The 27,501-nt window shown below is 40.6% G+C and overlaps 3 protein-coding genes across 6 annotated transcripts in view; 1 reads left to right on the forward strand and 2 right to left on the reverse strand.

Annotated features, from left to right (window-relative positions):
- LOC308319195 (CREB-regulated transcription coactivator 2) overlaps positions 1-463 on the reverse strand; it is a 32,604-nt gene extending 32,141 nt beyond the window's left edge. For 2 of the 3 annotated variants that reach the window (XM_080769110.1, XM_080769111.1), the window contains exon 1: positions 281-450. In XM_080769110.1, the coding sequence (XP_080625236.1) occupies positions 281-448 (168 nt within the window). In that variant the 5' untranslated portion in view covers positions 449-450. Of the gene's footprint in view, positions 1-280 lie in introns of all 3 variants that reach the window. The other variant, XM_080769112.1, reaches the window with a different exon arrangement.
- Positions 464-531: 68 nt separating this feature from the next.
- Positions 532-4,951, reverse strand: LOC308317830 (zinc transporter ZIP1-like). Its single transcript, XM_080767128.1, has 4 exons — positions 4,815-4,951; positions 3,923-4,200; positions 3,125-3,255; positions 532-1,914 (listed from the first exon to the last, which is right to left on the reverse strand). The coding sequence occupies exons 2-4, from the start codon at positions 4,101-4,103 to the stop codon at positions 1,201-1,203; spliced, it is 1,026 nt and encodes a 341-aa protein (XP_080623254.1). The 5' UTR covers positions 4,104-4,200; positions 4,815-4,951; the 3' UTR covers positions 532-1,200.
- Positions 4,952-11,033: 6,082 nt separating this feature from the next.
- On the forward strand, positions 11,034-23,080 carry creb3l4 (cAMP responsive element binding protein 3-like 4). Of its 2 annotated transcripts, XM_080768684.1 has the most exons (11): positions 11,036-11,271; positions 11,794-11,961; positions 15,268-15,453; positions 16,147-16,219; positions 16,430-16,545; positions 17,778-17,867; positions 18,352-18,458; positions 18,811-18,879; positions 19,730-19,814; positions 20,008-20,101; positions 20,369-23,080. In XM_080768684.1, the coding sequence occupies exons 2-11, from the start codon at positions 11,797-11,799 to the stop codon at positions 20,692-20,694; spliced, it is 1,311 nt and encodes a 436-aa protein (XP_080624810.1). In that variant the 5' UTR covers positions 11,036-11,271; positions 11,794-11,796; the 3' UTR covers positions 20,695-23,080. The 2 variants fall into 2 exon arrangements, with proteins under 2 accessions (XP_080624811.1, XP_080624810.1); XM_080768685.1 differs by lacking the exon at positions 17,778-17,867 and having other exon boundaries at positions 11,034-11,271.
- Positions 23,081-27,501: the final 4,421 nt, after the last annotated feature.

The raw sequence follows: 27,501 nt of genomic DNA on the forward strand, positions 1-27,501 counted from the left end.
GCCTTAATGCTAGATAACTGCTCTGCTCTCTCCCGACATGTCGGAAATGGACAACAATCAAGAACATGGTTGCTGACACTGGCTACCCAAAACACGGAGACACTTTGTCGGCGTCAACTCGAGATGTGACATTTATGTAAAGTGAAGTCAAGTCTAAACCAGGGGACGCTCGTGTTGTTTTGAGCTGGACGAACCCCGGGCAGGGCCCGTCTTTCCCCCAGGCAGATATATCATGATCTGCTCTCCTCTCCTCGCTTGCCTCCGTCTGAAAGAGACTCACCCTGGTTGAAGTGATGTCCATCATAACCTCTTGAAACGCCGCCGTCTCTTCGGCCTGCCGCTGCGTATGCAGTGCGATTTTCTCGCTAAACTTTCGGGGGTTAGAAGGCCCGGACCCAGCACCCGAAGTGGGTCCGGGTCCACAACCGCCTGCACCCGTCGCAGACATCTTTACCGAGCGGACGGGACAACTTCTTGACGTAGTGGAATGATTTGAGTCTGGGTGGGAGGAAGGCGACAGGGACAAGACAGTGACAGCGCGCCCTCTACCGTATTTATTCAGGTACTGTATTGCAAGCTTAGATGATAAAAATAACTGTATACTATTAAAATAACATAACAAAATATAATACACGGTGAACGCGCACACACCAAACAAACACACTTAAAACATTTATACAATCAAGAACTATCAGTAGAATTTTACAGTTTGTTTTAAAAATACAATATTTATCAGTGACATTCTCTATAATCCTAACAAATCCCAACCCAGTTCTTCGTCCAACCAGGGAAACAACCGTCAGTTGACTGACTGCTTGGACTCCTCATGCATTGACGGAAGCATGAGGTTAGTCCGTTGCTCTCCCCAGTTGGCAGAGAGAGTGTAGCACCCATGATTACATTAGACAATTGACACTGGGTGGAAAAAAGTGGGTTTCAAATACTGTGGGATAAAAGAAATAACAGGATCATATCGAGGTCATCTCATTGCAAATTCTCAAGCCAGTTAAGTGTTGAAAGGTCACCATCAGATAAATACTGTTAATGCATGAACATTTTTACACTTCTATGAACCAATACAACTCCCAATGTGTGAGCCAGGTCAGTGTCCTCAAAAATGACAGGGGATTTTTAACGTGTGGCTTCTCAGTTACAGGATGCTCTCTCATACCTTGCTGTTGAGCTGGTACTAGGGTTTGGCTACAGTTTTATAAACAGAACCCCTGTGATCACAGCAAAACCAAGCAGCAGCATGGCCACCTTTGGGAGACGGTTCTTAACTGAGCTCAGTTCATGAGGCAAGATTTCCATAAAGGTGATGTAGATGAAGGTGCCCGTTGCCAGACCCTCTAGTGCAGATCTGGCTAGCTGGTGCTGGGGAGTGGCCTTCGTCTCAGTAAGGGCAATTCCCAGGCCAATACCCAGTGGTGCCATGATGGCAAAGAGGAGCAAGCAGCCAATCACCACCATCCTCCTCAGTCTGCCCTGAACAAGCTTGAGGGCCAGGCTGAAAGAGATAATGCTTTTATGAATCATCAGTGCTAAACAGATCTCCAGAACCTGCTTACTGTCCTCCATAAGTCCCACCGCCAAGCCCTCAAACACTGAATGCAGCGACAAGGAAAAGACCAGGATGAAGGCCCTCAAAGCTGAGTGAGAGTTGAAGTCCAAATGGAAGTGGCCCCCTTCAGAACCTGAACCTCTGGATCCACCTAACTCATCTGTACCATGGTGATGGTGAGAATGACGCCGCCCATTCCGGTCATTTGACTGGACACTGGAGTCCACAAGTAGAGCGCGTCTTTCCTCCGATATGAAAGGTGATTGGTCTTTGAGGGCCAGGACTATCTGTTCCAGGATGAGGACCAGGAAGAAGCCCATGGCAATGATGAACTCTGGCAAAGGGAACTGGAGCTGACAAGAGAGGGGCAGAACATTTCATTTTTCCCCCTCACAAAATAACAATTTAAAGTGTCATGTTTCCTCTCAATGGGCTCACACTGTATATTTTGCATACATCTTAAACATAAATGACATGCAAATAAGTTTATCAATAAGGTTGTTCAGGATAACAAAATAAGCACAGTCTAGTAGATCATGCCAATGTATGGGCCTAACCTACACGCATCAATAAGCTTCCTATTGTACATTCATAATTAATTTACATTTCCTATTTTCCTATTCACTTGACCCACCCATTTGCACCTAATTCCCTTCAGTTTTCAGTATCTACATTATATATATATATATATATATATATATATATATATATATATATATATATATACTGTATATATATATGTATGTATGTTTTTTTAACAAACCTTTCATTTGTGATTTTAAACCCATTACATTATTATTGTGTTGGGACCATATGGGTAAACTCTCAAATTAGGCAACAGTAGGATTGCGTCACCCTTTGACGCAAACATGCATTAAAAACAAAACGGTGAAACCACAAAACAGAAGAGTGGAGAAGTGATTATAATGAAAAATAAGGTGTTGATGGTATTTCTCAGTGGAGTGCAAAATCCAGTCAAAAGGTAGCACATCCCAAACTAAGTTATTAGAGGATAATTTTATTTGCACACCGTTAACACTTCTCACATTTCTAATGAAGGCTTGCCAAGAGAAAACACTCACACAGAATATTTTCCCTCCGGTGAAACAAAATCCCTTTTTGGCCAAAAAGTACATTTTATACTTGTGGTGGGGGGCTCAGAGTGCTTCCACTAAGGAAAGTAGGCTTTCTAATGACACAACTCGCCTTTGTATTGGTGAGAAGCAAAAACGTTATTTTTATTTATGCTAAAGACGAGAGGCTGGTCTGCATTTATGCGAGCCCCAGAAGTCATCAGTATAACATAGCTCTAAATTATTAGAGCTATTTATTAATTATTAGAGCTATGGACCCAGAGCTACCTGAGCACATACTTTTTATCGGCAGATAGATGCATAACCCTGCTGTGAGCTGTTCAGTAGAAACACTCCACTAAATTGCTTTATTGTTTTGCTCAAGGACTCCTTAATGGCATTTCTGAGAGACAGCGGTATAGGAGAGTGGTTCTATCTATGCCGGCCCACATTTCCCACCCAGAAACTGAATACATTCCAGAATTCTTACAGTGATCCCCATATTGCCAAATGCTTTGTTGATGCCCTCGAGGTAGTCCGGCAGCAGGTCCAGCAGGCAGGTGGCCAAGAACACTCCTCCCGCAAAGCAGCTCACCAAACCCAGCACCTTATGGCGGGTCTCTGCAAAGACAACACAGCAGCCTAGAACAACTTGCCATCACTGATGTGCTGCATGGGTAGATAATTCACTTTGGTTAGCTCAGAGGTTCCCCTCTAAGCCAAACAACAGTAGATAGTGTGTCCTACTCTTGTATTTTCACTCTTCTCTGTTCTTTTCCCTGATCTGCACAGAAAAACTTACCGTCAGAGGTTCTCTGCATCAAAATACACACCTGATGCAAATATCTAACAACATATTACACACAGACAGACACTTTAATGATCCTGATAGAAATTTCAGTCAAGTCCATTACTGACCTTTAGTTTTGTGTGATTTTCAAACTTTTCAAACTTAGAATTAGGGTGAAATTAGATATTTTAAGGATTTGTCTTTACCTGATTTTAAGGATGTACTGCAGTAAATATATCATTTTCTGAATTGACCTGACTGTTCTAACTTCTAGCTGTTACATTATTTGCCATTGGCCAGTTTGTAATTAATTAGTAACCGGTAGGCACTAGGCATTACTGATAATACTTTGTCTTATTGTGCAAATACTTTGTTAAATCATCAATAGTTATACCCACAATATTGTCACAATATTTTCCATAAAATAGCTCAGCCCTGTACTACAGTTTCCTGACCTGTGTAGGAATGCTGGGTTTAATACCACAGCACAGCTCTTACCTGGGTTCACGCTACATCTTCCCACCCCCCGCACAAGGCACAGAGGTGTGAAACCAAATAGAAGTGTGGTGGACAGAAGCACCACCAATGCTCCCAGCTTAATCTCCAAGCCTGGAACAACAGCTGGACTGTTTTGCAATGCTGTTTGCCAACCAGTGGACAAGGAATCTTTCATGGCCATTCTAAAGTCCTCTTAATGTTGAGTCAGTCAGATACAGCATAAGTCCTCAGATTCTCCACGTTCGAGATTAAGACATTTAGAGATGCTGACCCTGTCACTGAAACACAGAGGGAGGTAAGAGGGATAACAGGACAAGTCATTTCATATTACCATTGATAATGATACCTGTGAAGAAGAGCAAGTGAAACAGTGGGCACTCAAATGGATAATGAGTATTGTGTAGTCTCTAAAGTCTGATCATGACAGCAGAGTGTGCCTCGCTGATAACGGTGCTTGGTTGGTTTTATTTATGTTGTGCCCATGAACTTTCATCTCAAAGTTTATGAGAACAGCGAAAATAAATAGAGTATGGCTTTCTATTATTTCGGTCGGATTTAACGCATTAGACGTAGCCTACGGTAAACGGTACTTCATCGTTAAGTCTCCAGCAGGCTGCAATAGCCTAAAGTTTATCAGTATATGTGTGAAATATATTTGCATTGCAGTGGCAAAGACTCAACAATGTTGGTATAGTTCAGAAAGTCATACAAATTGAATCGCGCACTTGATCGCAGTATGTTTTCAGAAAAATCATATATCGGTAAACTCTTTGGAATGTAGATAATTTTACCACCTTACCAACAACATTGCTTTGTAACCTAAAAAGTTGGAAACTTTGCTAATTTTTTGAAGAATGACCATCACAAGATTTTCAAAGGACGCCTCATTTACCTTAATGTTAGTCCGCCGATAAACCAGACGGTCTAAGCTGATACAACCGGCTAAATATAAACAACCGCTGTTTAACTTCCACAACTGTACGTGATAGATACCAAAAAACCTTGTTGGTCTTCTACCGGGAAATGATGGTGAGTCAGTTACCATCAACAGCGTCAGCTGATCCAATGGGACATTAATGTGTGGGAGTTGGAAGGAGGGGCGAAATTATTATCTCGAGTAGATCCGAATCGCCTAGCCACTTTGCGTGTCCGGTTTAGAGGGAATTACCGGATACGGAAAGTGCGTTCATGTCGGGTTCATGTATGTTTGTCGTGAAATTACAGGATACATTTTTTTGAGTAGGCGGGCTCTGTAGGCTACAGGATGGCACTGGAATGAAACTATAGCAATACTGTACGAGCTACATCCCTTCATCCCCTCCCAATACATTTACTTCTGCACCTCACCTTTCCCCTTTGCTCCTTCCATGGAGAAAAGTGAGGGATGCACCCATGTCAGTACTCAGTAGAAATAGATCAACAGAAGCATGCGTGGACTTTCACAGCTCACAAATTGTTTTTGACTATTAAACTAAAGCCAATAGATAACCATATGAGTTTAGGTAAGATCAGTAGAAGATCATTTTATTTTGTTCAAACACTAACACTAACAGTCTAACACTGTATGCAGTTTCAGAATAATTTGCTGCTATAAGAGGTTGGCACATAATATAATAAATACTAATAATTCATCTGCTAGTATTTAGACAAACAATGCAGCAGTTTTTCCCACATGCATTACCCCCAAAAATATAGCTTCTAAAATACAGTAGGCATAAATAATTTGTGCATAGGCCTAACAACCTCTAATGTCTGCCTAACAACCTCTAATGTCTCACTGCATGCATGCTCTATTGGCTGAACCATTTTTATTGCATAGTAATAATGCTCTAATTAATGGTTTCATGATGGCAATCATATCATTATTATCTAATCTTTGCTGCAATATCAAAGGGGCAATAGGCCTATCACTTCCTCAGGATGCAGTTGAGAATGAGTTCAAGTTCAGTAGACCATGTACGTACTTCATATACTGTAATACAGTGAAATTGTTTCATTAGCAAAATCTAAATCTACAGCTAAACTTGAGTTATATTCAATCTGTCCCTACTATATGCAATCTACAAAGAATGAATGCCATAAAAGTCATTCATATACAGTAAAATTAAACTTTACAGCACCATAAGCACTAACAATTGTGTTCACGCAGCATGTTCTGTCAAAGGTCTGTCTCTAACACCAGCTCCTCCCTGCAGGCCTTGAAATATGACACATTAGCAGACTTCTTTCTTCTTTATATATAGACTAGGAATAGACTATGTGACAACCAGGTATGGTGACAGACGGAATGTAGACGGCACCCGGGAGCAGTATGGGTTGGCGTCCCAGACTGTGTCTTCCGTGAGGAGGCCCAACAGCCCACGGTAAGGCCTTTAGGAGGGTCATTCAAACCACAAGCGGAGCCTTCAGCACCACCGTTGGCCCCGGTGGAGCCTGAGGAACAATTGCGGCTCACTCCTGATGAAGTGTCTGGTGCTGGAAGTCTGGTGCAACACACAGGTCCTGGCTACACCTGGTGAGAGCAGGAGCAGACCTGGTGAGACATAGGAGGGACAGGAGTCAACCCACAGAGCCTAGTCCTTCCACGCACCAGACCTCCCAGTCCCGGCATAGTAGTTTGGGAACGGTGGACTGTGTGGCCCTGTCTTTCCCTACTGGGACTCATCGTGGGTAGGGTAGGGTAGCTACTGGGACGTAAGTCGGGACTTGATCACCCCGGCTGGGTCACCTGAGTGAGGGGTATGATGTTGCGAGACCCGAAACCCCGATGACCTTGGGATACATCACTGAGGATAGGTCCCAGGTGCATCCATGCGATGTTTTTATATATATATATATATATATATATATATATATATATATATATATATATATATATATATATATATATGCCTTTATTGATAGTACAGTAGGTAGACAAGAAACAGGGGAGAGAGAGATGGGGAGCAATTTAGTAAATGGTGAATTTATATAGCGCTTTTATCCAAAGCGCTTTACATGAATTGTGCATTACATGCACATTCATACACAGATGGCAGAGGAAAACATGCAAGGCACCAACCTGCACATCGGGAGCAATTGGGGGTTCGTGCTCAAGGACACTTCGACACTAACTCTGGTGCCGCTCTATTCCGGCCAGGCGGCCACTCTACCCATACTGCCGGGAGTATCACACAGCAAAGGCCGTCGGGATCAGCACACGCAGGATCAACTGTGTGTGTGTGTGTGTGTGTGTGTGTGTGTGTGTGTGTGTGTGTGTGTGTGTCCATCCCCTCACCCCATACTAGCCATAAATGTTGATCCAGAAACAGAGGATAGTTTCTGGCAAAAGTTATTGTTGAAATGAATGGCATGTTGGTGGTATAGGATAGATAGAGTAGATCATGGTGCACAGGTTCAAGCAGGTGGGCTACAACTTGCATTGCAGTTGCAAGTTCTGTTGCAGTTCAGATCCTAGTTGTGACCAAAGGTATCAGATTAGAACGCAGCATTGTCTCTGCCTCCTGTTGGGTCACACAAGGCTAAAGGCTTTGAAACTTGCCTGACATTCCCAACAGTGTTGATTTACACAATATTACTGTGGATGTTTTTTTATTTTCCTATTATACAGCTTTTGTCCTCACACGTCTCATATTTGCCATTGACAAGGAAAGGAGAAATGAGGTCAAATGTCTGCCAAATATGACGTAAATTTGTGGCAACACAAACATTAAATGCCATTGACAATGAAGGGAACATTTACGTCATATGTAGACGAGCAAATCAGCTAACCAATCACATAAATTCAGTTGTTCATGAGATGATGTATGATAAGAGTGACCCTCACTTCACACGGAAGTGAGGGTTGTTTGTTTTTAGTTCAATGTTTGTTTTAAAAACGCCATTGACAATGAAGGGAAATCTTGTCCATAACACTAACAATAAAGATGATTTAATGTTTGTTTTGTCACTGTTTGTTTTACATCACCTAATCATAGCAACACGAGTTAGACTTTAATATATTAGCTCCCCTCACTTCACACGGGTGTGATTTAAAAAAGATCTATGCTATTTATAAACTAAAACCAATCCTACTTTCATTTCTGCTTAGTGGAGTGAAGACAACTTTTGAATAAGTACTCAATCTGAAAAGAAAACAAGGAGAGGATGCCTCCATGAGGGGTCGTGATCATGACCTGTTTTTATCCACAGCACACATGTCCACAACAACCCAGCCTCTTGTCCTTGTTTATCCAGCTTGGAGGTACAGGAGGTTGAATACATGTACTGCCCTTTGGCTTTCAACTCACCATGAATTACTGACTAAATTAGACTACATAAATTATACTGTATTCAATTGTATATGTAACCCACAGTGTTAAATATACCTGCCAGCATTCTCTTAAACCATAGCATCTTAAATGCAGTAAAGGACAACAGTAACACTGTAAACACACACACACACACACACACACACACACACACACACACACACACACACACACACACACACACACACACACACACACACACACACACACACACACACACACACACACACACACACACACACACACACACACACACACACACACACACACACACACACACACACACACACACACACACACACACACACCTCTTATGAAGCAGTAGGTCTACGTGGGCAGCTGCTTTGGGGGAGGGTGGGTTCTAGGCTCTCTGCTTGTATTGGTTCCAGCAACGCCTGGCCTTGCACCTGTTGCACCACCATGGACTCCATAAGCAAAGCAGACTCCAGTGACACCCAGTGGACATAAAAGGTAAATGTTTTTCCACCATCTGGGGCCAGTCCTGTCAGTGCATAATGCATTCCTCCTGTTGTCTCTGTGGCTGTAACCCACAGAGACCCAAGGTGCTCCTCCTGACCTTTAAAGCCCTAAAGCCTAAATGGACTTGCTCCACCATACATGTCCAGCTCCAGCTTAATAAAAGCATACATCCCCCCACGACCTCTACGCTCCCAAGATACTGGAAAACTCACAGTCAGATACCACAATAAAATAACGGTTGGGGGCAGAGCATTCACACATCTGGAATGCTCTCCCACAAGCAGTTAGAGATGCCAACTCACTAAATCTAGACTTAAAACCCATCTTTTTTCCCTGCATTATGGTTCCCCCTAGTTTCACTGAAATCAATATACCGTATTCACCTTGCTCTGCCCTGTGGTTTTAAAACCCTATGTTATATTAATGGATTTTCTGAATGCATTTTTACACCTATCTGTTGATGATCTATAGCGGTGTCCTATCGCATGGTACTTATGTCAGCCATGTGTATTGGCACATTTCATTATGCTTTACTGTTTCCTTGCTATTGTGTTATTGTGCTATTGTGTTTTTTGCAGTTGTTTGCAGTTTTTAGCTGTGTATTGTTGTGAAGTGCACAGAGACCCCTTGGGGAGTTGGGGTGATGTTGCACTACAAATAAACTGAAACAGTTAGCTCGGTAGGTAGAGCTCTGGAACACAATGGTCATGGGTTCAAATCATAGAGGTTCAAATGGTGAGGGAGGATTGACCCGGAAGGGCAAATGGCTTTGACCGCAGGTACGTCATCACTTTCAAATACTGTGAAGCGAAATGTTTGTCAGGGTTCAGTCTGAAATATCTGTTTGTAATCTATTCTAATTATACTTTTTGCTTCTGAAATCGCAGATCTGATGCTGTACTCACTGAATGGTGGAATAAATATGTTAAACGCATGAAGAGCTTGCATGTGTGTGTTATTGAGGCAGACACGCACAATGAACCAACAGTAGGCCTACGGCATTAGCATAGCGCGTCAGCCAGGTCCAGCTACGGATCAATCCATAGAGAGATCTGTATGAGACGGAGGCTCTAATATCCGGGCACCGCCAACTCAGTGCAGTGTCTTCAAGAACCCTGCCCCCCACAATAAAAAAACCCGACCTGTCACAATTCCATGGTCTTCTTTTTCTCAAGTTTAGTCTTCCATGTTTCTATGGCTTATTTGTGCTTATTGCTTATTGCCTTCTTGCTTGGTCCCGCCTTACCGCTGCTTGCAGCTATATTTTTTTTAAATCACACCTGTGTGAAGTGAGGGGCGCTCTTATCATCCTACTACATCATCCATTATGTTATTATCTTTTAACCATGATGATACAATGTAAAAAATATCTAATATTATATATAAAAAAATATTCAATGTTGTATTTAATGTTAATATTTGTGTGAAGTGAGGGGCGCTCTTATCATCCATTATGCGGCTGCCTATTTGCTCAGACACTATGACGTAAAATTCTCCATTCATTGTCAATGGGAATTTAATGTTTGATTAAGATGAAGTTTGTGGATGGTTACTAAAAGATGGATGTGGAAGAGGCTAGCGCTACACAAACATTAAATTCCCATTGACAATGAATGGAGAATTTACGTCATATGTAGACGAGCAAATCGGCATAGTGTCTATTTCCCTTTGTCAAGATTATTATGCTCTTGGTGTCTTATTTGGAAAATTATATTTGTAACTTTAGTTTTGGAAAGTGTATTTTAAAAAGTACAATCTATATTATATAGTATTATATAGTATAATCTAGCATAGTAGGTACATATATTTGTATAGTTCTGAGTTGACTGAGGATCCGTGCGTGCTGTAGTCGTCAGGCTAAACTGCGCGATATAGCTTTAACAGCCTGTGTGACGTGGTCCCCACTATGGTCCCCACTCCCCAGGCAATAACTTTTGCACTTAACACACCCGTTTTCCGTATCCGGTAATTTGAAAGTACACTACTTTCGCGTTACCAGACTGTTGCCTCAGCGATTTACAAACGCTTCATCATACAGCAGCTTCTATGATCTATATAGCATTCGGAGATTGTGGAATAGTTGTCTCTGGCTACGCGAGACTGTACACATACATACACGCATTGTTTCCGTATCCGCTGAAGGCCCAGACCGGATCAACAACCTGCAACGTGACTTGATCCCAGTCTAGAACGTACCCTTCAAAGCACCCTCCTCCTCATCTTCTCTATTGGCTACCGTGTTTTCTGTCCAATCAATAAGACATTCTGGGAGACTGTTAAAAGGTACAGTAACCGTCTCACGTTTCTTTCAGCCCACTAGACCAACTTTGCGTGAAATCTACTGTATTCTGAAAATTGAGGATTGGGTAGGTGTGACTGTGAGCTGACGACGACGCATCTTGTCCGGATGATTGACAAACGTGCTGCCAGCTGGATATTCGCTGTTGCTCTGCTGAAAACGTATTTTCCGTCTCGTACTTGAAACACGATTTATTAGTAATGCAGTGCGAATAGCAATTCCTTTTAGAGTCGCTTCTGAAAGAGACACATTCCTTTCCAGTAAGTAGTAGCCTATAGTCTACCCTGTCTGAACACAATACACTCTTGTTTATCCGGCTTGACAGGGATCCTCACTCGAGTGTTGACCAACTATTGATGCATTTGAATAGGCCTCGGCTCATAAGGCACCTACTGCATAGTCTAATCAAATACTTGAGAAATTACTCACTTCCATGTCGTATTTCTTAGTCTGTTGCTGTGTAACGAATCGTATTAAAGCACAATTTACTTACATGATGTTGGTTAACAACTTAACATTACATTAAAGTGTGTGTGTGTGTGTGTGTGTGTGTGTGTGTGTGTGTGTACGAGATGGAGAGCGCGTGCATGTTAACGTGCGTGGCTACCAGGATGTTGATATCCTATTGACCTATTGTATTGCGAAATGACACTTGTGTCTCCTCCCATTGCACATGGCATTCAGATTTCAGACTTGCATTTAAGTTGTACTGTTTACTGTCAGATGTACCACAAATAAGAGTTGTATAGCCTGTGTAATTTAAATAACAGTCTTTGGATTAGGTCATGGATGCAGAGAATGGTGAGCTGTATTTCGCTGATGTGGAAGAGGACGGTGTAACAGGGGACAACTGGAATTTGGATAGTGTGGATACTAAATTTGTTTGCTCTGATGTCATCTTTACCAACTCAGAAAAGCAACTGGCGGAATGGGAAGTAGACCCTCACTGTGTAAGTACCTTTTTAAAGTTACGGTAGTAAATTAGTTTATTGTCCTGTTTGTCCAACAACTCCAATCACCACCAAACCTAGCCCCACAAGCAGAACCCAATGGTAGTAAAGTTTCTGACATTTTTAAGACTTTACCCATTGGGTCCTGGTTCACCGCCGGGCTGCCACCAGGTATGCACACATAAATACAATGTAAACACGTAAGGAGAAATGAATCTGTGCAGTATTACGACGTTTTTTCCTGTGATGGCTTCCGAATCTGCGAACTATAAGTACCTATACATACCTCTGAGAATATCTCCTGTGTCGCGGAAGCAATTTTTAATCAATCTATGATTGATTAAAAATGTCGCTTCTTCCTACCTTGTTTATTGACACCTCATTGTACCGCCTATCTGGCTAGCTAGTGGCGCTATAGCTATGACGGAGCAGATCAGAGGCAGGGACGTAGCCCGCAAAGCCAACCGCACATCGGGAGGCGATACAATAAAACGGTAAATAAACAAGAAGAATCAAAGTGACATTAAAAATACTTAACGGCTTCCGCGACACAGGAGATATTCTCAGAGGTATGTATAGGTACTTATAGTTCGCACATTCAGAAGCCAACACAAGAAAGAAAATGGTCAGAGTGCGCAGACCGACTTAATGAGGAGTTTGTTTATGTCCGCATTCCAACATTTACACACTAAAATAAAGTAATGTTTAGGGACCCTACAATAAAGCGACAATCAAATTTCATAAAAGCTTTATGTAGGGTTCCGAGAGGGGCTACACCAAACCTAAATTCACCATTGTTTTGTTTTGCATGTGTCTGTTCTGTTGGGTGTTTTCTCACCTAGATTCTAGGGGTGTAACGATATAGTAACTATCGAAATCAAAGTATATCTATCTAAACAGCATGAAATATCTTATTGCATTGTTTGACTATGTATTGTATCGTATTCGTATCGTATCGCAATGTAAATAATCGGTATTGAATCGTTTTGCAATGTAAATAATCAATTTAATCAAGCACAAAGTATTTGTGCATTATATTTACCAATTTTAAGAAGAAAAAGGAAAAAGATGGGTTCAATTACTTTTCCATTCCATATAGCTACAATTGTTCTATCGATAAATGTGTGTGTATTCTCTGTGTTCATGTCAAGGCCTGGGTTTGTCCATATGTGTTCAAATACAATGTCCATCTATTTATATCCATAATAATGAATCTTTCCCTTAAAAAAAAGTTTCACACATATAATATTATGTATTTGTTTGTAAATAAATACATTATTTAATGTATATGTTACTGTATTGACTTCAAATCATTGAATCGTATCATATCGCCATAATTAACTAATATTGTCCATGTATCGTATCGTCAACAATATATCATGAATTGTGATCCATACAGTATCGTATCGCTGTTAAAATCGTATCGTATCGTTAAAAATCGTATCGTTACACCCCTACAAGTAGATTCCTATGTGTGTGATGACTGTGGTCACTTACAGTAACATCACAAAAAGACTAACAAGCAATTCTGTGGGACTTTTATAGCTACAGTGCAAGCACACAAGGAAAGGATAGGAGACTAGGGGCCAGGCCATCCAAGTGATATCTGAACAATACAATAGATCACTCAATTGGGATATTTATTATCATAAGAGAAAAACAACCGCAACATAATACATTTTAAGTTCTATTTCTAAAAATGACACTCAACACCAGTGTACTTTGTAGAAGAAAGAGTGAATATACTTTAAATCCTGAGGAACATCAATGGGAAGCTCCTTTACTCCATCATATGGGGGCCTTGCAATAAAACAACACACCCACTCTAATCCTTTTTTGTTATCTGGAAAGGTAATAGAAACAAACTTGATATTTCTTTAAGTATCTAAACTGGCTGCCTGTCTTACAATGGATCACAATTTCATGGAGATAAACTTGTAGACCTTACTATCTACAAAGGTGAGGATAAGAAGAAACGTTTTATTAGTAGTATCCCTTAAGATAGTTCTTAAGATTGTGTTGGAATTGCAGCTCTGACAATGATTTCCTGCCTTTACACTGACAAGACACGCCCTTCTAACTCGAGCACCAAACTGCTCCCTGGGTCTTCTTCTCCAGAGAATTCAACATAGTCATGCAAAATGAAACCAACTGGGCATATCCTCAGGAGTGACTCTGAGTGAGTGACCATCCCTTAAAGAGATTTGAGCCCCCAATAATCTCCTAAAACCTGCACATAATCTTGGTTAGTCCACTCTGCCGCCGTGAACCGGGGACTTGATTTCAGATATTAAAGCCCATACACTCCCTAATGGTTAGGGTGGCCTAACAACTTGACTATCGGGTCCTATGAGTCCTACTTTGGTCACTGCACCCACTGCTCAAACTCTGATACTGATACTATAGAGTTCACACATGGGAAATACATTTAAGATGAACTCCTTATATCGACTGCAGTAGCAGAAGCAGTAGCTCTCATTTTGTATATATGTTTTTGTATGTCGTGGGACAAACTATGCACCCCTTCAAAGATAGAGAAGAAGAAAATATGACTGCAATCCGTACTTCAGATGGCTCTCTAGTCTATATGATCAGGTGAATCATGGCTTGCTGGCTTCACTTAAACTTTGGGGGATAGTCATAGAGAGAATTCTTCCATTATGTGTGGTGATGTAAACCACAACCTGTTTCGATTATGGTCTAAATACAGAAATGAGCCTTTCTTGTTTATTGTATTTGTGAATTTATTACATTTTTATAGGTTGTACTTTATTGTTACATATTGTGTACAGGTACATACTGTAAGAGTATAACTTATTTTTTGTCTGGGGCATGACAATTGGTCATGCCCCACGGCCCCACGAATGACGGACTGATTCATGTGGGAGGAATATTTAAACTTGTCATTCAAGTCTTGTCCTTTGTTGACTGATGACACATTTTGTATAAAATGTTAATCTAGTCTTTTTGCACCATTTAAAAGTGGCCAAATTGACTGTGAGCTAATCTCTTTGTTCTGACCAGTGTACTTTATGTTGCCGTAAGCTGTTACATCCCCATGCACAAACATAAATAAATGAGTAACCAGCACCAACAAAATAAATATTTTTATAGAAGCCAAGGACTAACATTATACACAACAGATACAATACGTTTTAGGCTGTTTCTGTATTTGGGGCCCTTTCACATGTGTTGTTCATTGTTGTTTTACCATCATAACTGTCATATTATGTTTTGCTTTATGTAAAGCACTCTGTAACAAAAAGACTGGACTATGTTTGTTTCATCCTACCTTATCTCCGTCAGGGACTTAATGACAGTGAATCAGAGGATGTCCTTCATGCCATCAACCCAAATGAGGTGTTTACCAGCGGATCTCTGGGGGAGACACTGTCGGAGAGTGACAGTGGCATTTCCGAAGACCCTGTTGAGGTCCCTGTGGCAACAGCAACAGTGGAGCAGGCCCACCAGGCCCACGCCACCATTTACCAGGTAGGCCTGTCATTATTACATAATCGTCTGATCGCAATTATTTGAGATAATTGCAATTATTTTTGAGCAGTTGAGACGAATAACCAATAAGTCCATAATTTATTCGGACTCCTCCTAGACCTAGGGCCTTTCAAACGGGAAGCGAGGAATGCAGACGTTGCCTGGATCAACACAGGCCTCCTCCAGGTCTGCTCAAGAGGGGCGCAACAACGCAAGCGTAAAAAAAAAGCTAAACAGAATCAAGGTCTGGTGATTCGCGGGCTTGTGCACGTAACGAGCACGCACGCAACAAATTCACGGGACCACGCTCACGTAAATACGCTTGCGTTGTCGCACCGCGACTGCTCTGCGCAAAAACGCAGGTCTCATTGGAAATGAACTATAGGCACGTTATATCGCTTCACGTTTGAAAGGCCCTAGACTGTTATTCGTCTCAACTGCTCGTCCATTCATCTGTATAAATTGATCTGTTAAATGTCCAGACATTTTCAAACATAAAAAAAAAAGATCTACGAGCTTGTAGATCGGTTATTTCCATTAGCCTATTCATGTTCTTTTATGTATAAAATTGTCTTCCCTGTGAATCTTTTGTTTACAAAGTCTACAAGGCAAACGGAAATTATGTGTTACAACATTCAATGCCAAAATTAACCGTCAAGTAAAATGTCATGATTGTGACAACCCTACTACCAGGTGGTGTATGATGTCAGCAGCCTGGGGCGTGTGAAGGCTGAACAGAATATGGATGTCATCTCCATACAACTGGGTGAGGATATTTTGTTGGGTCACTTGGGTGAAGGGGGTTGGGTTGTATCAGAATTCTTATTGGTTCACCAATTTCATCTTTTGAGAATAACAAATGCACAGCAGCTGATAAGCAAGGCCTGCATACATGCCTCTTTCAATAAAGATGTATTGTATGTTTTTTTGGTTTTTTTAATTATCTTTCTCTGTCATTTTATTGTGTTTTGAGCAGATGATTGGAATTCTCAGATGTTGATCTCGGAGTCCTGCATTGTGAATGAGCTGCCAATAGTGTCAGCTAACCAGCTGGACTCCAGCACAGCCCCCTCCAGTCCTGAAAGCTCACTAGTGAGACTTTTTGTATTTCTTGTTATCCATTGAAATCTTTAGCAAACAACCTTGCAGAGTATCTACTGTACATGTTCTTAAGCACCTACAGTAAATGTTAGTTGCTCAAGGCTTTATAAATGTATAAATCTAACTTCCCCACCCAGACTTCACCCAGAGATGTCGTTTGTGACCCACCTGATTATGGGAATATTTCTTTAACCACTTAAACAACATTTTTGTACAACAAAAATCACCCCCGTGTGAAGTGAAGTGTGTGAGTGTCTTGTTATTATACATCATCTCTTTCTGGCCAATCACAATTTGCGTCTTCATTTTTCTGCCCTGACTTTTATGTAAAATAGCCGATCTACAAGCTCTCAATGCGTCGCATCGCAATGTGTTGTCAGGTTCTATATCTGCTACTTAAAAAAGAAGAAAAACAATTGGCCAAAAATAGGGACACAGGTTCAATGTGGTTAATTTAGAACTTTAGTCTAAAATGTTTTACACCTCGAATCAACCCATAGCTCTATATACTTCAAAAGAAAACTTTAGTTTCATTGACATCTGTGGCACAGATCTTTCTTCATGAATGACGTTAAAGGAATGACACTAACAGACACCACAGACAGACTTCAAATTAGAGAAGGACTCAAGGCCACAAAAAAGAGACATACGCAACAGCAAATCTGTTGCATAGGCTATCAAGGCATCATGAGGGATTTATAGGTTGTGACCTAAGACAAGATCCAAGACAAAAGCTGTTAAAATGGTTGGAGGGGGACACGGAACAGTCGGTAGCTCTTCCCGTTGAGGACGCTGTGGGCACTGGGGGCGTGTTCCCTCCTCCATGTCATCAGTGCCCATACCCGAGGTGGGGTTGGCAAAAGGTCCTTTCTGTGTGGAGTTTGCATGTTCTCCCCATATCCCCTAGGCCTATGCAGTAATCTGGTTTCTAAACTACCTCCCCCTGGCCAGCCGGGGCATGGAGGGGAAAGGAACTGGTCGGAATAACGTGTTCCTTCGAATCCTTCCACGCTACATCCGGCTGGTCCCCAGGTTGTCAGAGGAAGTGTAGCGCCCAGGATTACATTAGATAATTGACACTGGGTGAAAAAATGGGTTACAAAATCGTGCAAAAATTTAAAAGTGTTAAATGGAGGGGGTTGTTGGTTCAGATATAGAACTGCTGACATGGTTTGTAGATGAAGAACTGATGGTTATGTTTTCTCTTCCTCACGTTTAACCAGCTGTTCCCAGACCTCCGACTCACAGAGGAGGAGCAGAAGCTATTAAACCAGGAAGGCATTTCTTTGCCCAACAACTTGCCTCTCACCAAGGTCACACAAGGAGTTATATTATTTAACTAAGAGTATTTAAGAGTAACCAGGATAGTGACAGATTAGAGGAAAATGTGCCCATGGAATATCTGGTGTAAGGGCACGGCTACACCGCACTTTTATTCTACATATGAGGGCGGATTCTGCCAATGCATTTCAATAGGAATGGAGCCGGTTTTCTTTTTGCAGAAATCCGCAAATGGCAGCAAACTGCTCCATTCCCATTGAAATGCATGGGCAGAATCTGCCCTCATAGATAGACTAAAAGTCAGGCGTGACCGTGCCCTAACTGCTTATTTGACAATCTTACCAATGCTGATTTCCTTTTTTATTAAAGTCAGCAACGGTATAGCTTAATGCTAGATCACTAGCATTGCAGGGTACTTCAAAGTAAGACATAACAGAGTCAAGGATTTGGTTGACAGTGCCTAGGCTAGACAATGATAACGTTTTCTTTAACCTTTGAATCAATATTAATCTCTAGGCTGAGGAACGGATCTTGAAAAAGGTCAGACGGAAAATCCGCAACAAGCAGTCGGCACAGGACAGCCGTCGCAGGAGAAAAGAGTACATTGATGGGCTGGAGAGCAGGTACTCTTTACCAGTCTGTATACAATAAAGGTTAAGTCAGTGGGAGCTCTATAATACAATATTACATATGCACAGCATATCTCAGCTGTCGGGCAGAAACCAGCAGTTTGTCCAAAATACTAACTTAAAAGTAAAACACAATACTGCCTCATCAAAGTTGGTACAGTGACTATATACATTGTCAGAAACTTGAAGTATGTTTTATAGCAGTTAAGTATTTCACAATCGTAATTATTTTATGCCACTGTGAAGGCTCTATTTGCTTGCCTAGAAAAATGTGTATATGTAGGAATTCTTCACTCTCACAGATTTTGTGCATGCACCTGCATAAACCTGTGTATATCTGTCACAGGGCTGCAGCTTGCTCAGCACAGAACAAGGAGCTGCAGAGGACAGTAGAGCAGCTGGAAAAACACAACATGTAAGACAATAGTTATTAGCCATTAACTATTGATTGTTATTCCTATTGAAAGTCAAGTCTGAAAAAAATCATAAGAAGCTATGATATGATTTCAAAAGAAATGGATTACATTATTTTAAAAGGCCAATGTTAACAAAAACAAATAAGCGGGCTGGCGACTACAAATATATGACTTTGAATCTTTATGCAGGGAAAGTGAATATGTAAAGATCCTGAAACACTGAACATTGACATACATCAGCGCGAGTCCACTTGTTCAAGCACATGAAAACAAATGTACATTTGCATACAGTCCATGCAATAGAAGTTTGAGATAAAAGGTTACCTTTCTGTGTTGCTCGGACTCATTTTGGATGGTCTGTGCCACGCTTCAGTGCTCCAAAATAGAACCAAGGTCTGAAAGACGCAACAGGTTTTGACACACCCTTCAGTCGATATAAACAATGGGTGATGATGACACTTGATGACGTGAGCGTCTGATGCTTTCAGTATTCTCCACTCCTTAGTATAGAGATTGTTGGTGCCATACAAAATAACGGCAATAGAAGATTGTGCCTGCTTTGATTGATTGATTGAATACTTTATTAGTCAAAAATGTACGTGGTACAGTCATACATTAAGTCTAAAAGGATAACACAAAGAAGTCCTGGGGACTTGTGGTCCTATCATCTCTGTACTCAAGACAAATGTGTGTGAGCGAAGATGTGATGTTGAACTTAAGCACCAGTTAAGTTCTACCACTGCACTCTGACCACTGGTGCGTTATCCAAATATATTTTTATGTTCAATGTTTGAGTGTGTTTCTATTACTGATACTCTTGTCTGTATTGCATGTACATACTGTATGCAGGTCCCTTCTGGCTCAGCTGCGTAGACTGCAGTCTCTGATCAAGCAGACGGTCACTAAAGCAGCTCAAACCAGTACCTGCATTCTAGTAGGTCAAAGAGATAGAATGGCACTCTTAATACTGGACTTCAAAAGGAAAATTGTATCTGTTACAACAGAGAAACCATGTGAACTGTGAAAGTGTGTGTGTGTGTGTGTGTGTGTGTGTGTGTGTGTGTGTGTGTGTGTGTGTGTGTGTGTGTGTGTGTGTGTGTGTGTGTGTGTGTGTGTGTTCTTTTCAGATCATTCTTTTCTCCCTGGGTCTGATTATCATACCCAGCTACAGTCCATTCAGTCGTGTCTCCTCCTTAGAAGATGACTACAAACCAAAAGGAGGTGAGACCGAAAACATGACCGAAAACTCAGTCCTTTATTATTATTATTATAATCCTAGTTTACTGATGCACAATCTACAGTCTACAGTGGCTCTCTGCATTTAATGTATGTGTTTAACAGCTGTGTTTATCAGAAATAATTTTATACATGAGGTTTGTATTGGGAAAAAAATGAATATATAATATACTAACTTGCTATTTCATGTATTGGAAATGGAATGTACTTAATACAGCATAACACTTGAACTGTTCATTTCCATTCTTACAGTTATTTCCAGAAACATCCTGACAGATCCAACCTCGTTCCAGCAGGTGACGGATGAAGCAGACAGCCCTGCCATTCAAACCGACTCCTTGCCCGTTCCTCCTGACCTAAACCAATCTGGACCTCTGGCCAATGCCGATGTTCTCAAACAACCAGTAGAAAATACAGAAATCAGAGACTTGGAGGGTGTGGTCCAAGAAGAGAGCCAATTGGGGAACAGCTCAACATTGGCTGGTGAGCAGACTGACTCTGTGGCCGTGGATCTAACGCCAATGGCTGGGAAAGGAGGCCTGGACCCTGCCAAACCAGCACATGCTGATGAAATGTAGTCATTTAGCTTGCTAGCATAGTGGGATTGGCTCTGTAATTCTTTTTTCTTTTTTTTTAACATTGTAGGCATTTAGCCAAAGCAATGACAGAGCAATTTACGGAAGTTCTTCAGTGTCTTGCATTAGGACACTGGACACACCAGCCAGGCATTATTATGGCTATTCTTGGGAGTTAACCTATGGCCTCCAGTTATAAGGTGATATCTCTAACAACTATTTAGCCGGCTTACAAGGAATTCTCTGGACATTTTGAACATGGACAAGCTCTGCATTCTGTCATGACACAGCATCAGGCTGGCTGTCTGGGTACCTTGGCCCAGAGCCATTGAGCTAGAAACAGTTGTAACAGTTCTTGTTCTTGTTACCCTGAGCACACCTAAAAAAAAAAAGTCCAATGTACTGTTAGTTGGTTTTGGCAATAATGTATTTAATATTGACTATTCATATATATTTTTTAATATTACTTGTTTACATTATTGTTGAACAATAGTTGGCCTGAACGAAGATGGCGTAACTCTTTCTCATCTCAATGGCTCTGCTATGGTCTTACTATCTGTGACAACAACAGGACCTTTAACACATCCATGAATTGTACCCATGATCTGTGCTAATAAGCTAAGAGTACCTTTTATCACAATTTGACAAATCTCAGAATCATCTGAATACAATTCCAAATGCTAATACGTTGTTTTTTAAGAGAGTGAACCCTGGTGATGTCTTGCGGACGGCACACAGTTAAAACATTTTAAAAATGTTTCCTTTTTGTATACTCTAATATGGCTTTAAATGGACAACTTTGGTAAAACATTTTCATATTTTGTCAATCTCTGACATTACCTGACATTTGAGGGATTTTTATCCACGAGGTGGAAGATAACAAACAAATTATATAATGTTTTTCTAATATATTTAAGGCATGTCTTTGTATATCACTGCAAAAAAGGAGGGTTCTCAACAATCTAAATTATCCCATTAACAAAAACACAAAAGACTGCAGTACATTTTGACAATTGCCCAAATGTGCTTTGCTACATACTGTATCTATATTGCTGTATGATAGAGCTCTCCTATCTTCAGAGTGTGTTCATGACCTTCGGCCCTCTTAAGATAAACGGTTTGCATGGTCCAAACATGGCTTTATCCAAAGAATAACACTGCAGTTGAAAATACAACCTTTCCTTCACAGAGCTTTGCTACAATGATGTTGATCTCCTGATTGACTCTCATTAGCTTTGTATATTCATTAAAAAGGAACAATTGATGGAGAACAGATTTAAATCTATTTTTGTTAACCACATAATATAAGGCGATTCATGACCTAGTCGATCTTCCTGACCCAGATTGGCTATTTTCAGCAAAGAGATTCAGTGTAGACTAGGAAGGATGGACCCCTGGTGGATGCCGGTCCATCAAGTGTATATAGGGGTTAACTTCCTCAAGTGCATATATAGGGGTTAACTTCCTCTACCAAGCCTCTTGACCATTATTTCTTTCCGTAATGATAATGAGGGGCTATTTGCAGAACAGGTACAGTACTTACTACTTACTTGCACAAGTCACAAAACAGACCTAATATTGCACAGGACATTTTTTTTTAAACCTTGTAAATATGCTTGAGTTTTGCAAATGGGTCTTCGCCTCACCCAGAAATTCAAAGTGGATACTTTATCTTCACAAGTCCACGTCTAACTAATAATTATTGCTATTGCTGAAGAATACAAAACAATGCATACAGCTTAACCTTTTGATGCCTTAAGCCTAATTTTTTAAGCCAGGGTTGAGCAACTTTGATGATGGAGAGGGCCACTATATTTCCACACTCAAATTCCAGAGGGCCACATTGCATATACTTTCAGCCAGAAACCTCTTATCTCCATATACTTTTTTCATAAATGAATGCCCTACTCGCCTACTGCATCATGTTCAGTAATAATGGGTTGTATTTTTATAGCACTTTTCTATGCAGTGCTTACTCAAAGTGCTTACAATGATTCATTCATTCATACATTGGGAGTTGAAGCGGTGAACAGTCAACACCAGTGTCCTCACTTTATTCACACACCAATGGTGGAAAGCTAGCACCGTCCGACTCGTTGGAGGCAATGTGAGGTTCAGTGTCTTCCCCAAGGACAATGAAATGTGGACAGTAGGTGCCGGGATTCAAACCGCCAACCCACGGATTATTGCACAACCTCCTGAGCCATAGCCACACCCTTTTGAAGAGACCCTGACAGATATATCAGTCTGGTCCATATATTGGCCATTATTGGAATTTTTAAATTACATTGGCATTGGCATTTATGCAGCCAATGAATCTAAAATTGTGACCACTTTCAATATACCTGATGTCCCTATTTTGGGGGTGTCATAGTGGTAAAAAATAAAACTTCTAGGAACTCAGATTAGGGATGTCATTATAAACAAAAACACAAATTTGATTACAATAAAAAAATAAATGTTCTCAGATGGAAACTTTGTTTTTCTTTCAAGATCACATTGTAATATGTGTATATATATATATATATATATATATATATATATATATATATATATATATATATACTATATATATACTAATACTATTAATATACAGCATAAGATGGTCATTGATGTGTGTTTTCAGTGTTTTCATTCAGTCTCACTCAGGATTAGGTCCGTACCGGCAAATGAAACAAAATCAGTTGTTAATGGTAGTATTCCAATTGAAGGAAAATGTAATGTTGATGTTGATACAATACATACTATTTGTATGTTATAAATTAATTATAACATTATACATATTTAATTATAACTTATATGTCAGAATGTTAAAACATGGTGACTTCCTATACTGTATTTGACCACTAGGTCGCACTGTTGCCACACTGATTGTAGAGCAGTGCCATTCAGTGACACCACATTTAAATAACATACTTCCTACTGATGTTGATTGTCCATACATAACCTTTATTGGTTTTTCTTCTGCTTTGAAATAATTCTCCGTCAGAATTCAGAGTTGTAATGAATGTAGGCTAGAATTATGTGCAGTGATATGAGGGGGCTTAATTTAATTGACTACATTGACACATTATATTTATTTTATTTTACCCACAAATCCTCTCTTTCACACTGCGAAGTGATTACCTTCCACTGTTCCGATGTTGCAACTTGCTACCCCTGTTGTAGAGACAAACCACCTTAATTAGTTAGGCTGTGTTTAGATCATAGACTGTAAAAAATGGGTTTAGATCCAACTTAAATTCAGTATATTACATGTAAGAAGCCATGGGAATGTGGCATGCTACCAAATGACACATTCTATTGGACAGTATTTAAGAGATCTTTCTTACTCAGAACCATTGATCATCATGTAGCCCATCTCGTTTTGATTCTTTAAACATGACCTAGTTGGCGGTAATTCAATAACAATCTCCACTCAAACACTTATAGCCTACTTTGTTGCAAACCCAGGTGCTGACAGTTTTCATAATCCAATTTAGCAACAGTATAATATAATAATTCTTATTATTTTCCCAGTGTAAAATATATTTGGTATACTGTAGGCTATAGCTTAAGCTAAACCTCAGCAATTTGACTTGTAATATAATCCTTTAATTTTTTTTAAGGTATCCACATTTTTCCTTCAACTCTCATTAAATCTGCTTCATGTGCTTTATTGAAACTGATGAAAGTTACTGTTTGAAACAAGTGAAACTAGAATTGCCTCAAAGGCAATTGTGATCAGGGAGACCACTTCTACTATATATGGCAAAAGACAAATGCAACACAACTCTCTCACTCTCTCACTCTCTCTCTCTCTCTCTCTCTCTCTCTCTCTCTCTCTCTCTCTCTCTCTCTCTCTCTCTCTGTGTAGTTATTGTTGATTGATTGCATGCATATCTATGCGCCTGCCAACATCTACACCTGAGGGTCCTATTTTTTACACAAGATGGTCAACAGTTCAAACTCTGGATGACAGCAGAGACAGAGACAAATCATAAATGTGTTAATCTCCATCTTCTTGTTGTTATACTATACCACAGGATGATGTAACAACAAACAAAATGCAGAACATATAGATAATTGAGCACATTCTGTTCTGTACAGAGCGACCCTTCTGCAACTGGAAGGTCACATGTCAGGTCTGATGTCCAACAACAATGTTCAATGCCAAATGTATAGTATAAATTAAGTGCTGTTGCTGGGATATGTGTCTCTGAGGATCATATGAAGAAACCACTTGGACACAGCATGAGCTGTTCCTGAATCCAAATTTAAAAAGGGGGAAACAATAAATAAAGGGTGAGTGCTGTATTTAAATGTGTTTTCCAGAAAACTGAGGGGGCCGATGAATCTAATCAGATTAAAACCATTTAGCTGTCTACAGTATCCAGATTCCAGACTATATGGTGGAGGTTTGGCCAATAGGAAAAGGGGCAGAATTTCTTCACTGTCAGTATAATAAAACGTTTCCAATCCTCTAAAAACCTGTCTGGAACTGGCTGGGTAATTACACCTGTCAATCCACCTCACAGACTTTCGAGTTAAAATATAAAATCCAGAGGGTTCATTTACCTCTCCTGGATTTTGCACTAGATGTTGCTATGGTATTCTCCAATTAGACCAGGGATATCATATTCCAAGCATTGTTATTCACTAATAGCCTATGTCCATCACCTGTCTATCAGTATAAAATTGGACGGTTCTTGTCATAGCTTACAATTCAAGCTGTCCAAATATTTGAGGTTTTACTGACATTGATTGGTCTGCAAATAAAGCTGTATATCTAAAGCACATGCAACAGGAACAGTGAACATGAACAGTTTCTTCTGCAAAATGCTTTACACATCAACATAAGACATAAATATAAAACATAACCAAAGTTTTAAAATGTAAGATGAGACTTATAGGGCTTGACCTCGTGTGTAGCTGGTTTTGGTCCATGTCCATAATGCAACAGATTTTCCACATGCAACTAAATATGACCATCTGTAAGAAGGATTTGCTACATTTTTATTATATAATGCTTAAATGCAGCATTATCGATGCATCATCATGTGTAGGTGTATGTGCAGTGTATATGGTTGTCCATCTGGGGGGATGTGTTTATTTTAGTTTTTTGTGGTGTACAGTATGTGTGTGTGTGTGTGTGTGTGTGTGTGTGTGTGTGTGTGTGTGTGTGTGTGTGTGTGTGTGTGTGTGTGTGTGTGTGTGTGTGTGTGTGAGTGTGTGTGTGTGTGTGTGTGTGTGTGTGTGTGTGTGTGTGTGTGTGTGTGTGCGCGTGTGTGTGCGTGTGTGTGCGTGTGTGTGTGTGTGTGTGTGTGTGTGTGTGTGTGTGTGTGTGTGTGTGTGTGTGTGTGTGCGTGTGTGTGTGTGTGTGTGCGTGTTTGTATGTGCATAATGCGTATGCAGGAGGGGCTCTCTCTGTATACTAACTGTGTGTTAAATCTTTGGAAGGCCCTGTCCTCCATTTTTAAAACTGCTGCTGTGTGAGCCCAGTGGAAATGGCACAGGCCTGACTGTGCCATTTGGATGAATACAAACTGCCACTATGGCTGTGCCAGCACCTTCAGAGCCACTGGTTCAATAACCTCTCTGAGTTATTTTGCTATTATACTATAAACTATCATTAAAGATCCCCACCAGATGTAGTTTAAAACCCTTTAAAGTTTATATAATTTTATTACTGAATATTATTGTTTAATCAACTACTGATATTGGCTTACACCTTCACCCTCAGTGACAAATGCAAATATGCAAAGTTGCAAACTGGCAACAACATATTTGGATTCCACTTCGGCAGCGTAGTCATTCAAGACAATACCGACTCATCTTTCTGTGTAAACTGAAGCTATAGGTGCCGCGTTACCATGTATTGGGCCATGATTGATCTATTGATGACATCACATATCCTATTGGTGACATAACCCATGGAACTAATATTTCAGTTAAAGGGATATTTCACTCAATAATTCGGGTCATTGTAACGTCTACTGCAGGCTTTTTGGAGCACCCCGGGGAGTTTTTAAGTTGTTTGATTCAGTATTTAGATATTTGATATTCATTTATTTTTGAATAATTTCTTTCAAAAATAAAATAAAAAATCACACATGGGGATCCTTGACACACAAAGCTGGGCATAGGCGCCTAAAAAAGGTGGTTTCGATGAATCTAACATGGTTAAGCTCAGTGACCGTGTGGTTAGTGTGTCCAGCCTGGGACTGGGTTTCGACCCCCGGCCTGGGTCATCCCAAAGACAGTGGGACCCAGTGCCTCCTGCTGGGCACTATGCATCAAGGGTTGGATTGGGGGTAAGTCCCTGCAACATTCTAGCATCATGTCCGGGGGGTGTACTGTGTACGTACTTGTACATCAAGCTGCCTCATGCTACAGAAACAGGAGATAGGCTCGGGGTGCATATGTTGGTTAGTAGACATCATGTACTATGTCCGACAGGCATTAGTTCCGACAACACCGTCGTTCCCGTGGTCGGTAAAATCTCATCCGTTGCTCTCGACATGCGTGGTAGGTTAAAACTAACCTGTGGCAGACCAACTAACCTGTGGCTCCCAACATGCGTGGCAGGTTAAAACTAACCCATGGCAGGGTAAAACTAACCTGTGGCTTCTTGTGAGGTTAGGTTTAGGGTTTGGGTTTTGGGTAGGGACCATAGGGTGTCGGACTAATGCATGTCGGACTGAACCACATGGATAAAATAATTGAGTTTGAAGTTACAATGGGGTTGTATAGGAAGTGGACGTGTCTGAGTCTGATAAAATGAATATCAAATATTGAAATACTGATTTGAGCAACATAAAAACTGGGGTC

This window comes from Protomyctophum bolini (genome assembly GCF_963924005.1).
Source record: "Protomyctophum bolini genome assembly, chromosome: 7".
In the NCBI taxonomy this organism is placed as follows: domain Eukaryota; kingdom Metazoa; phylum Chordata; class Actinopteri; order Myctophiformes; family Myctophidae; genus Protomyctophum; species Protomyctophum bolini.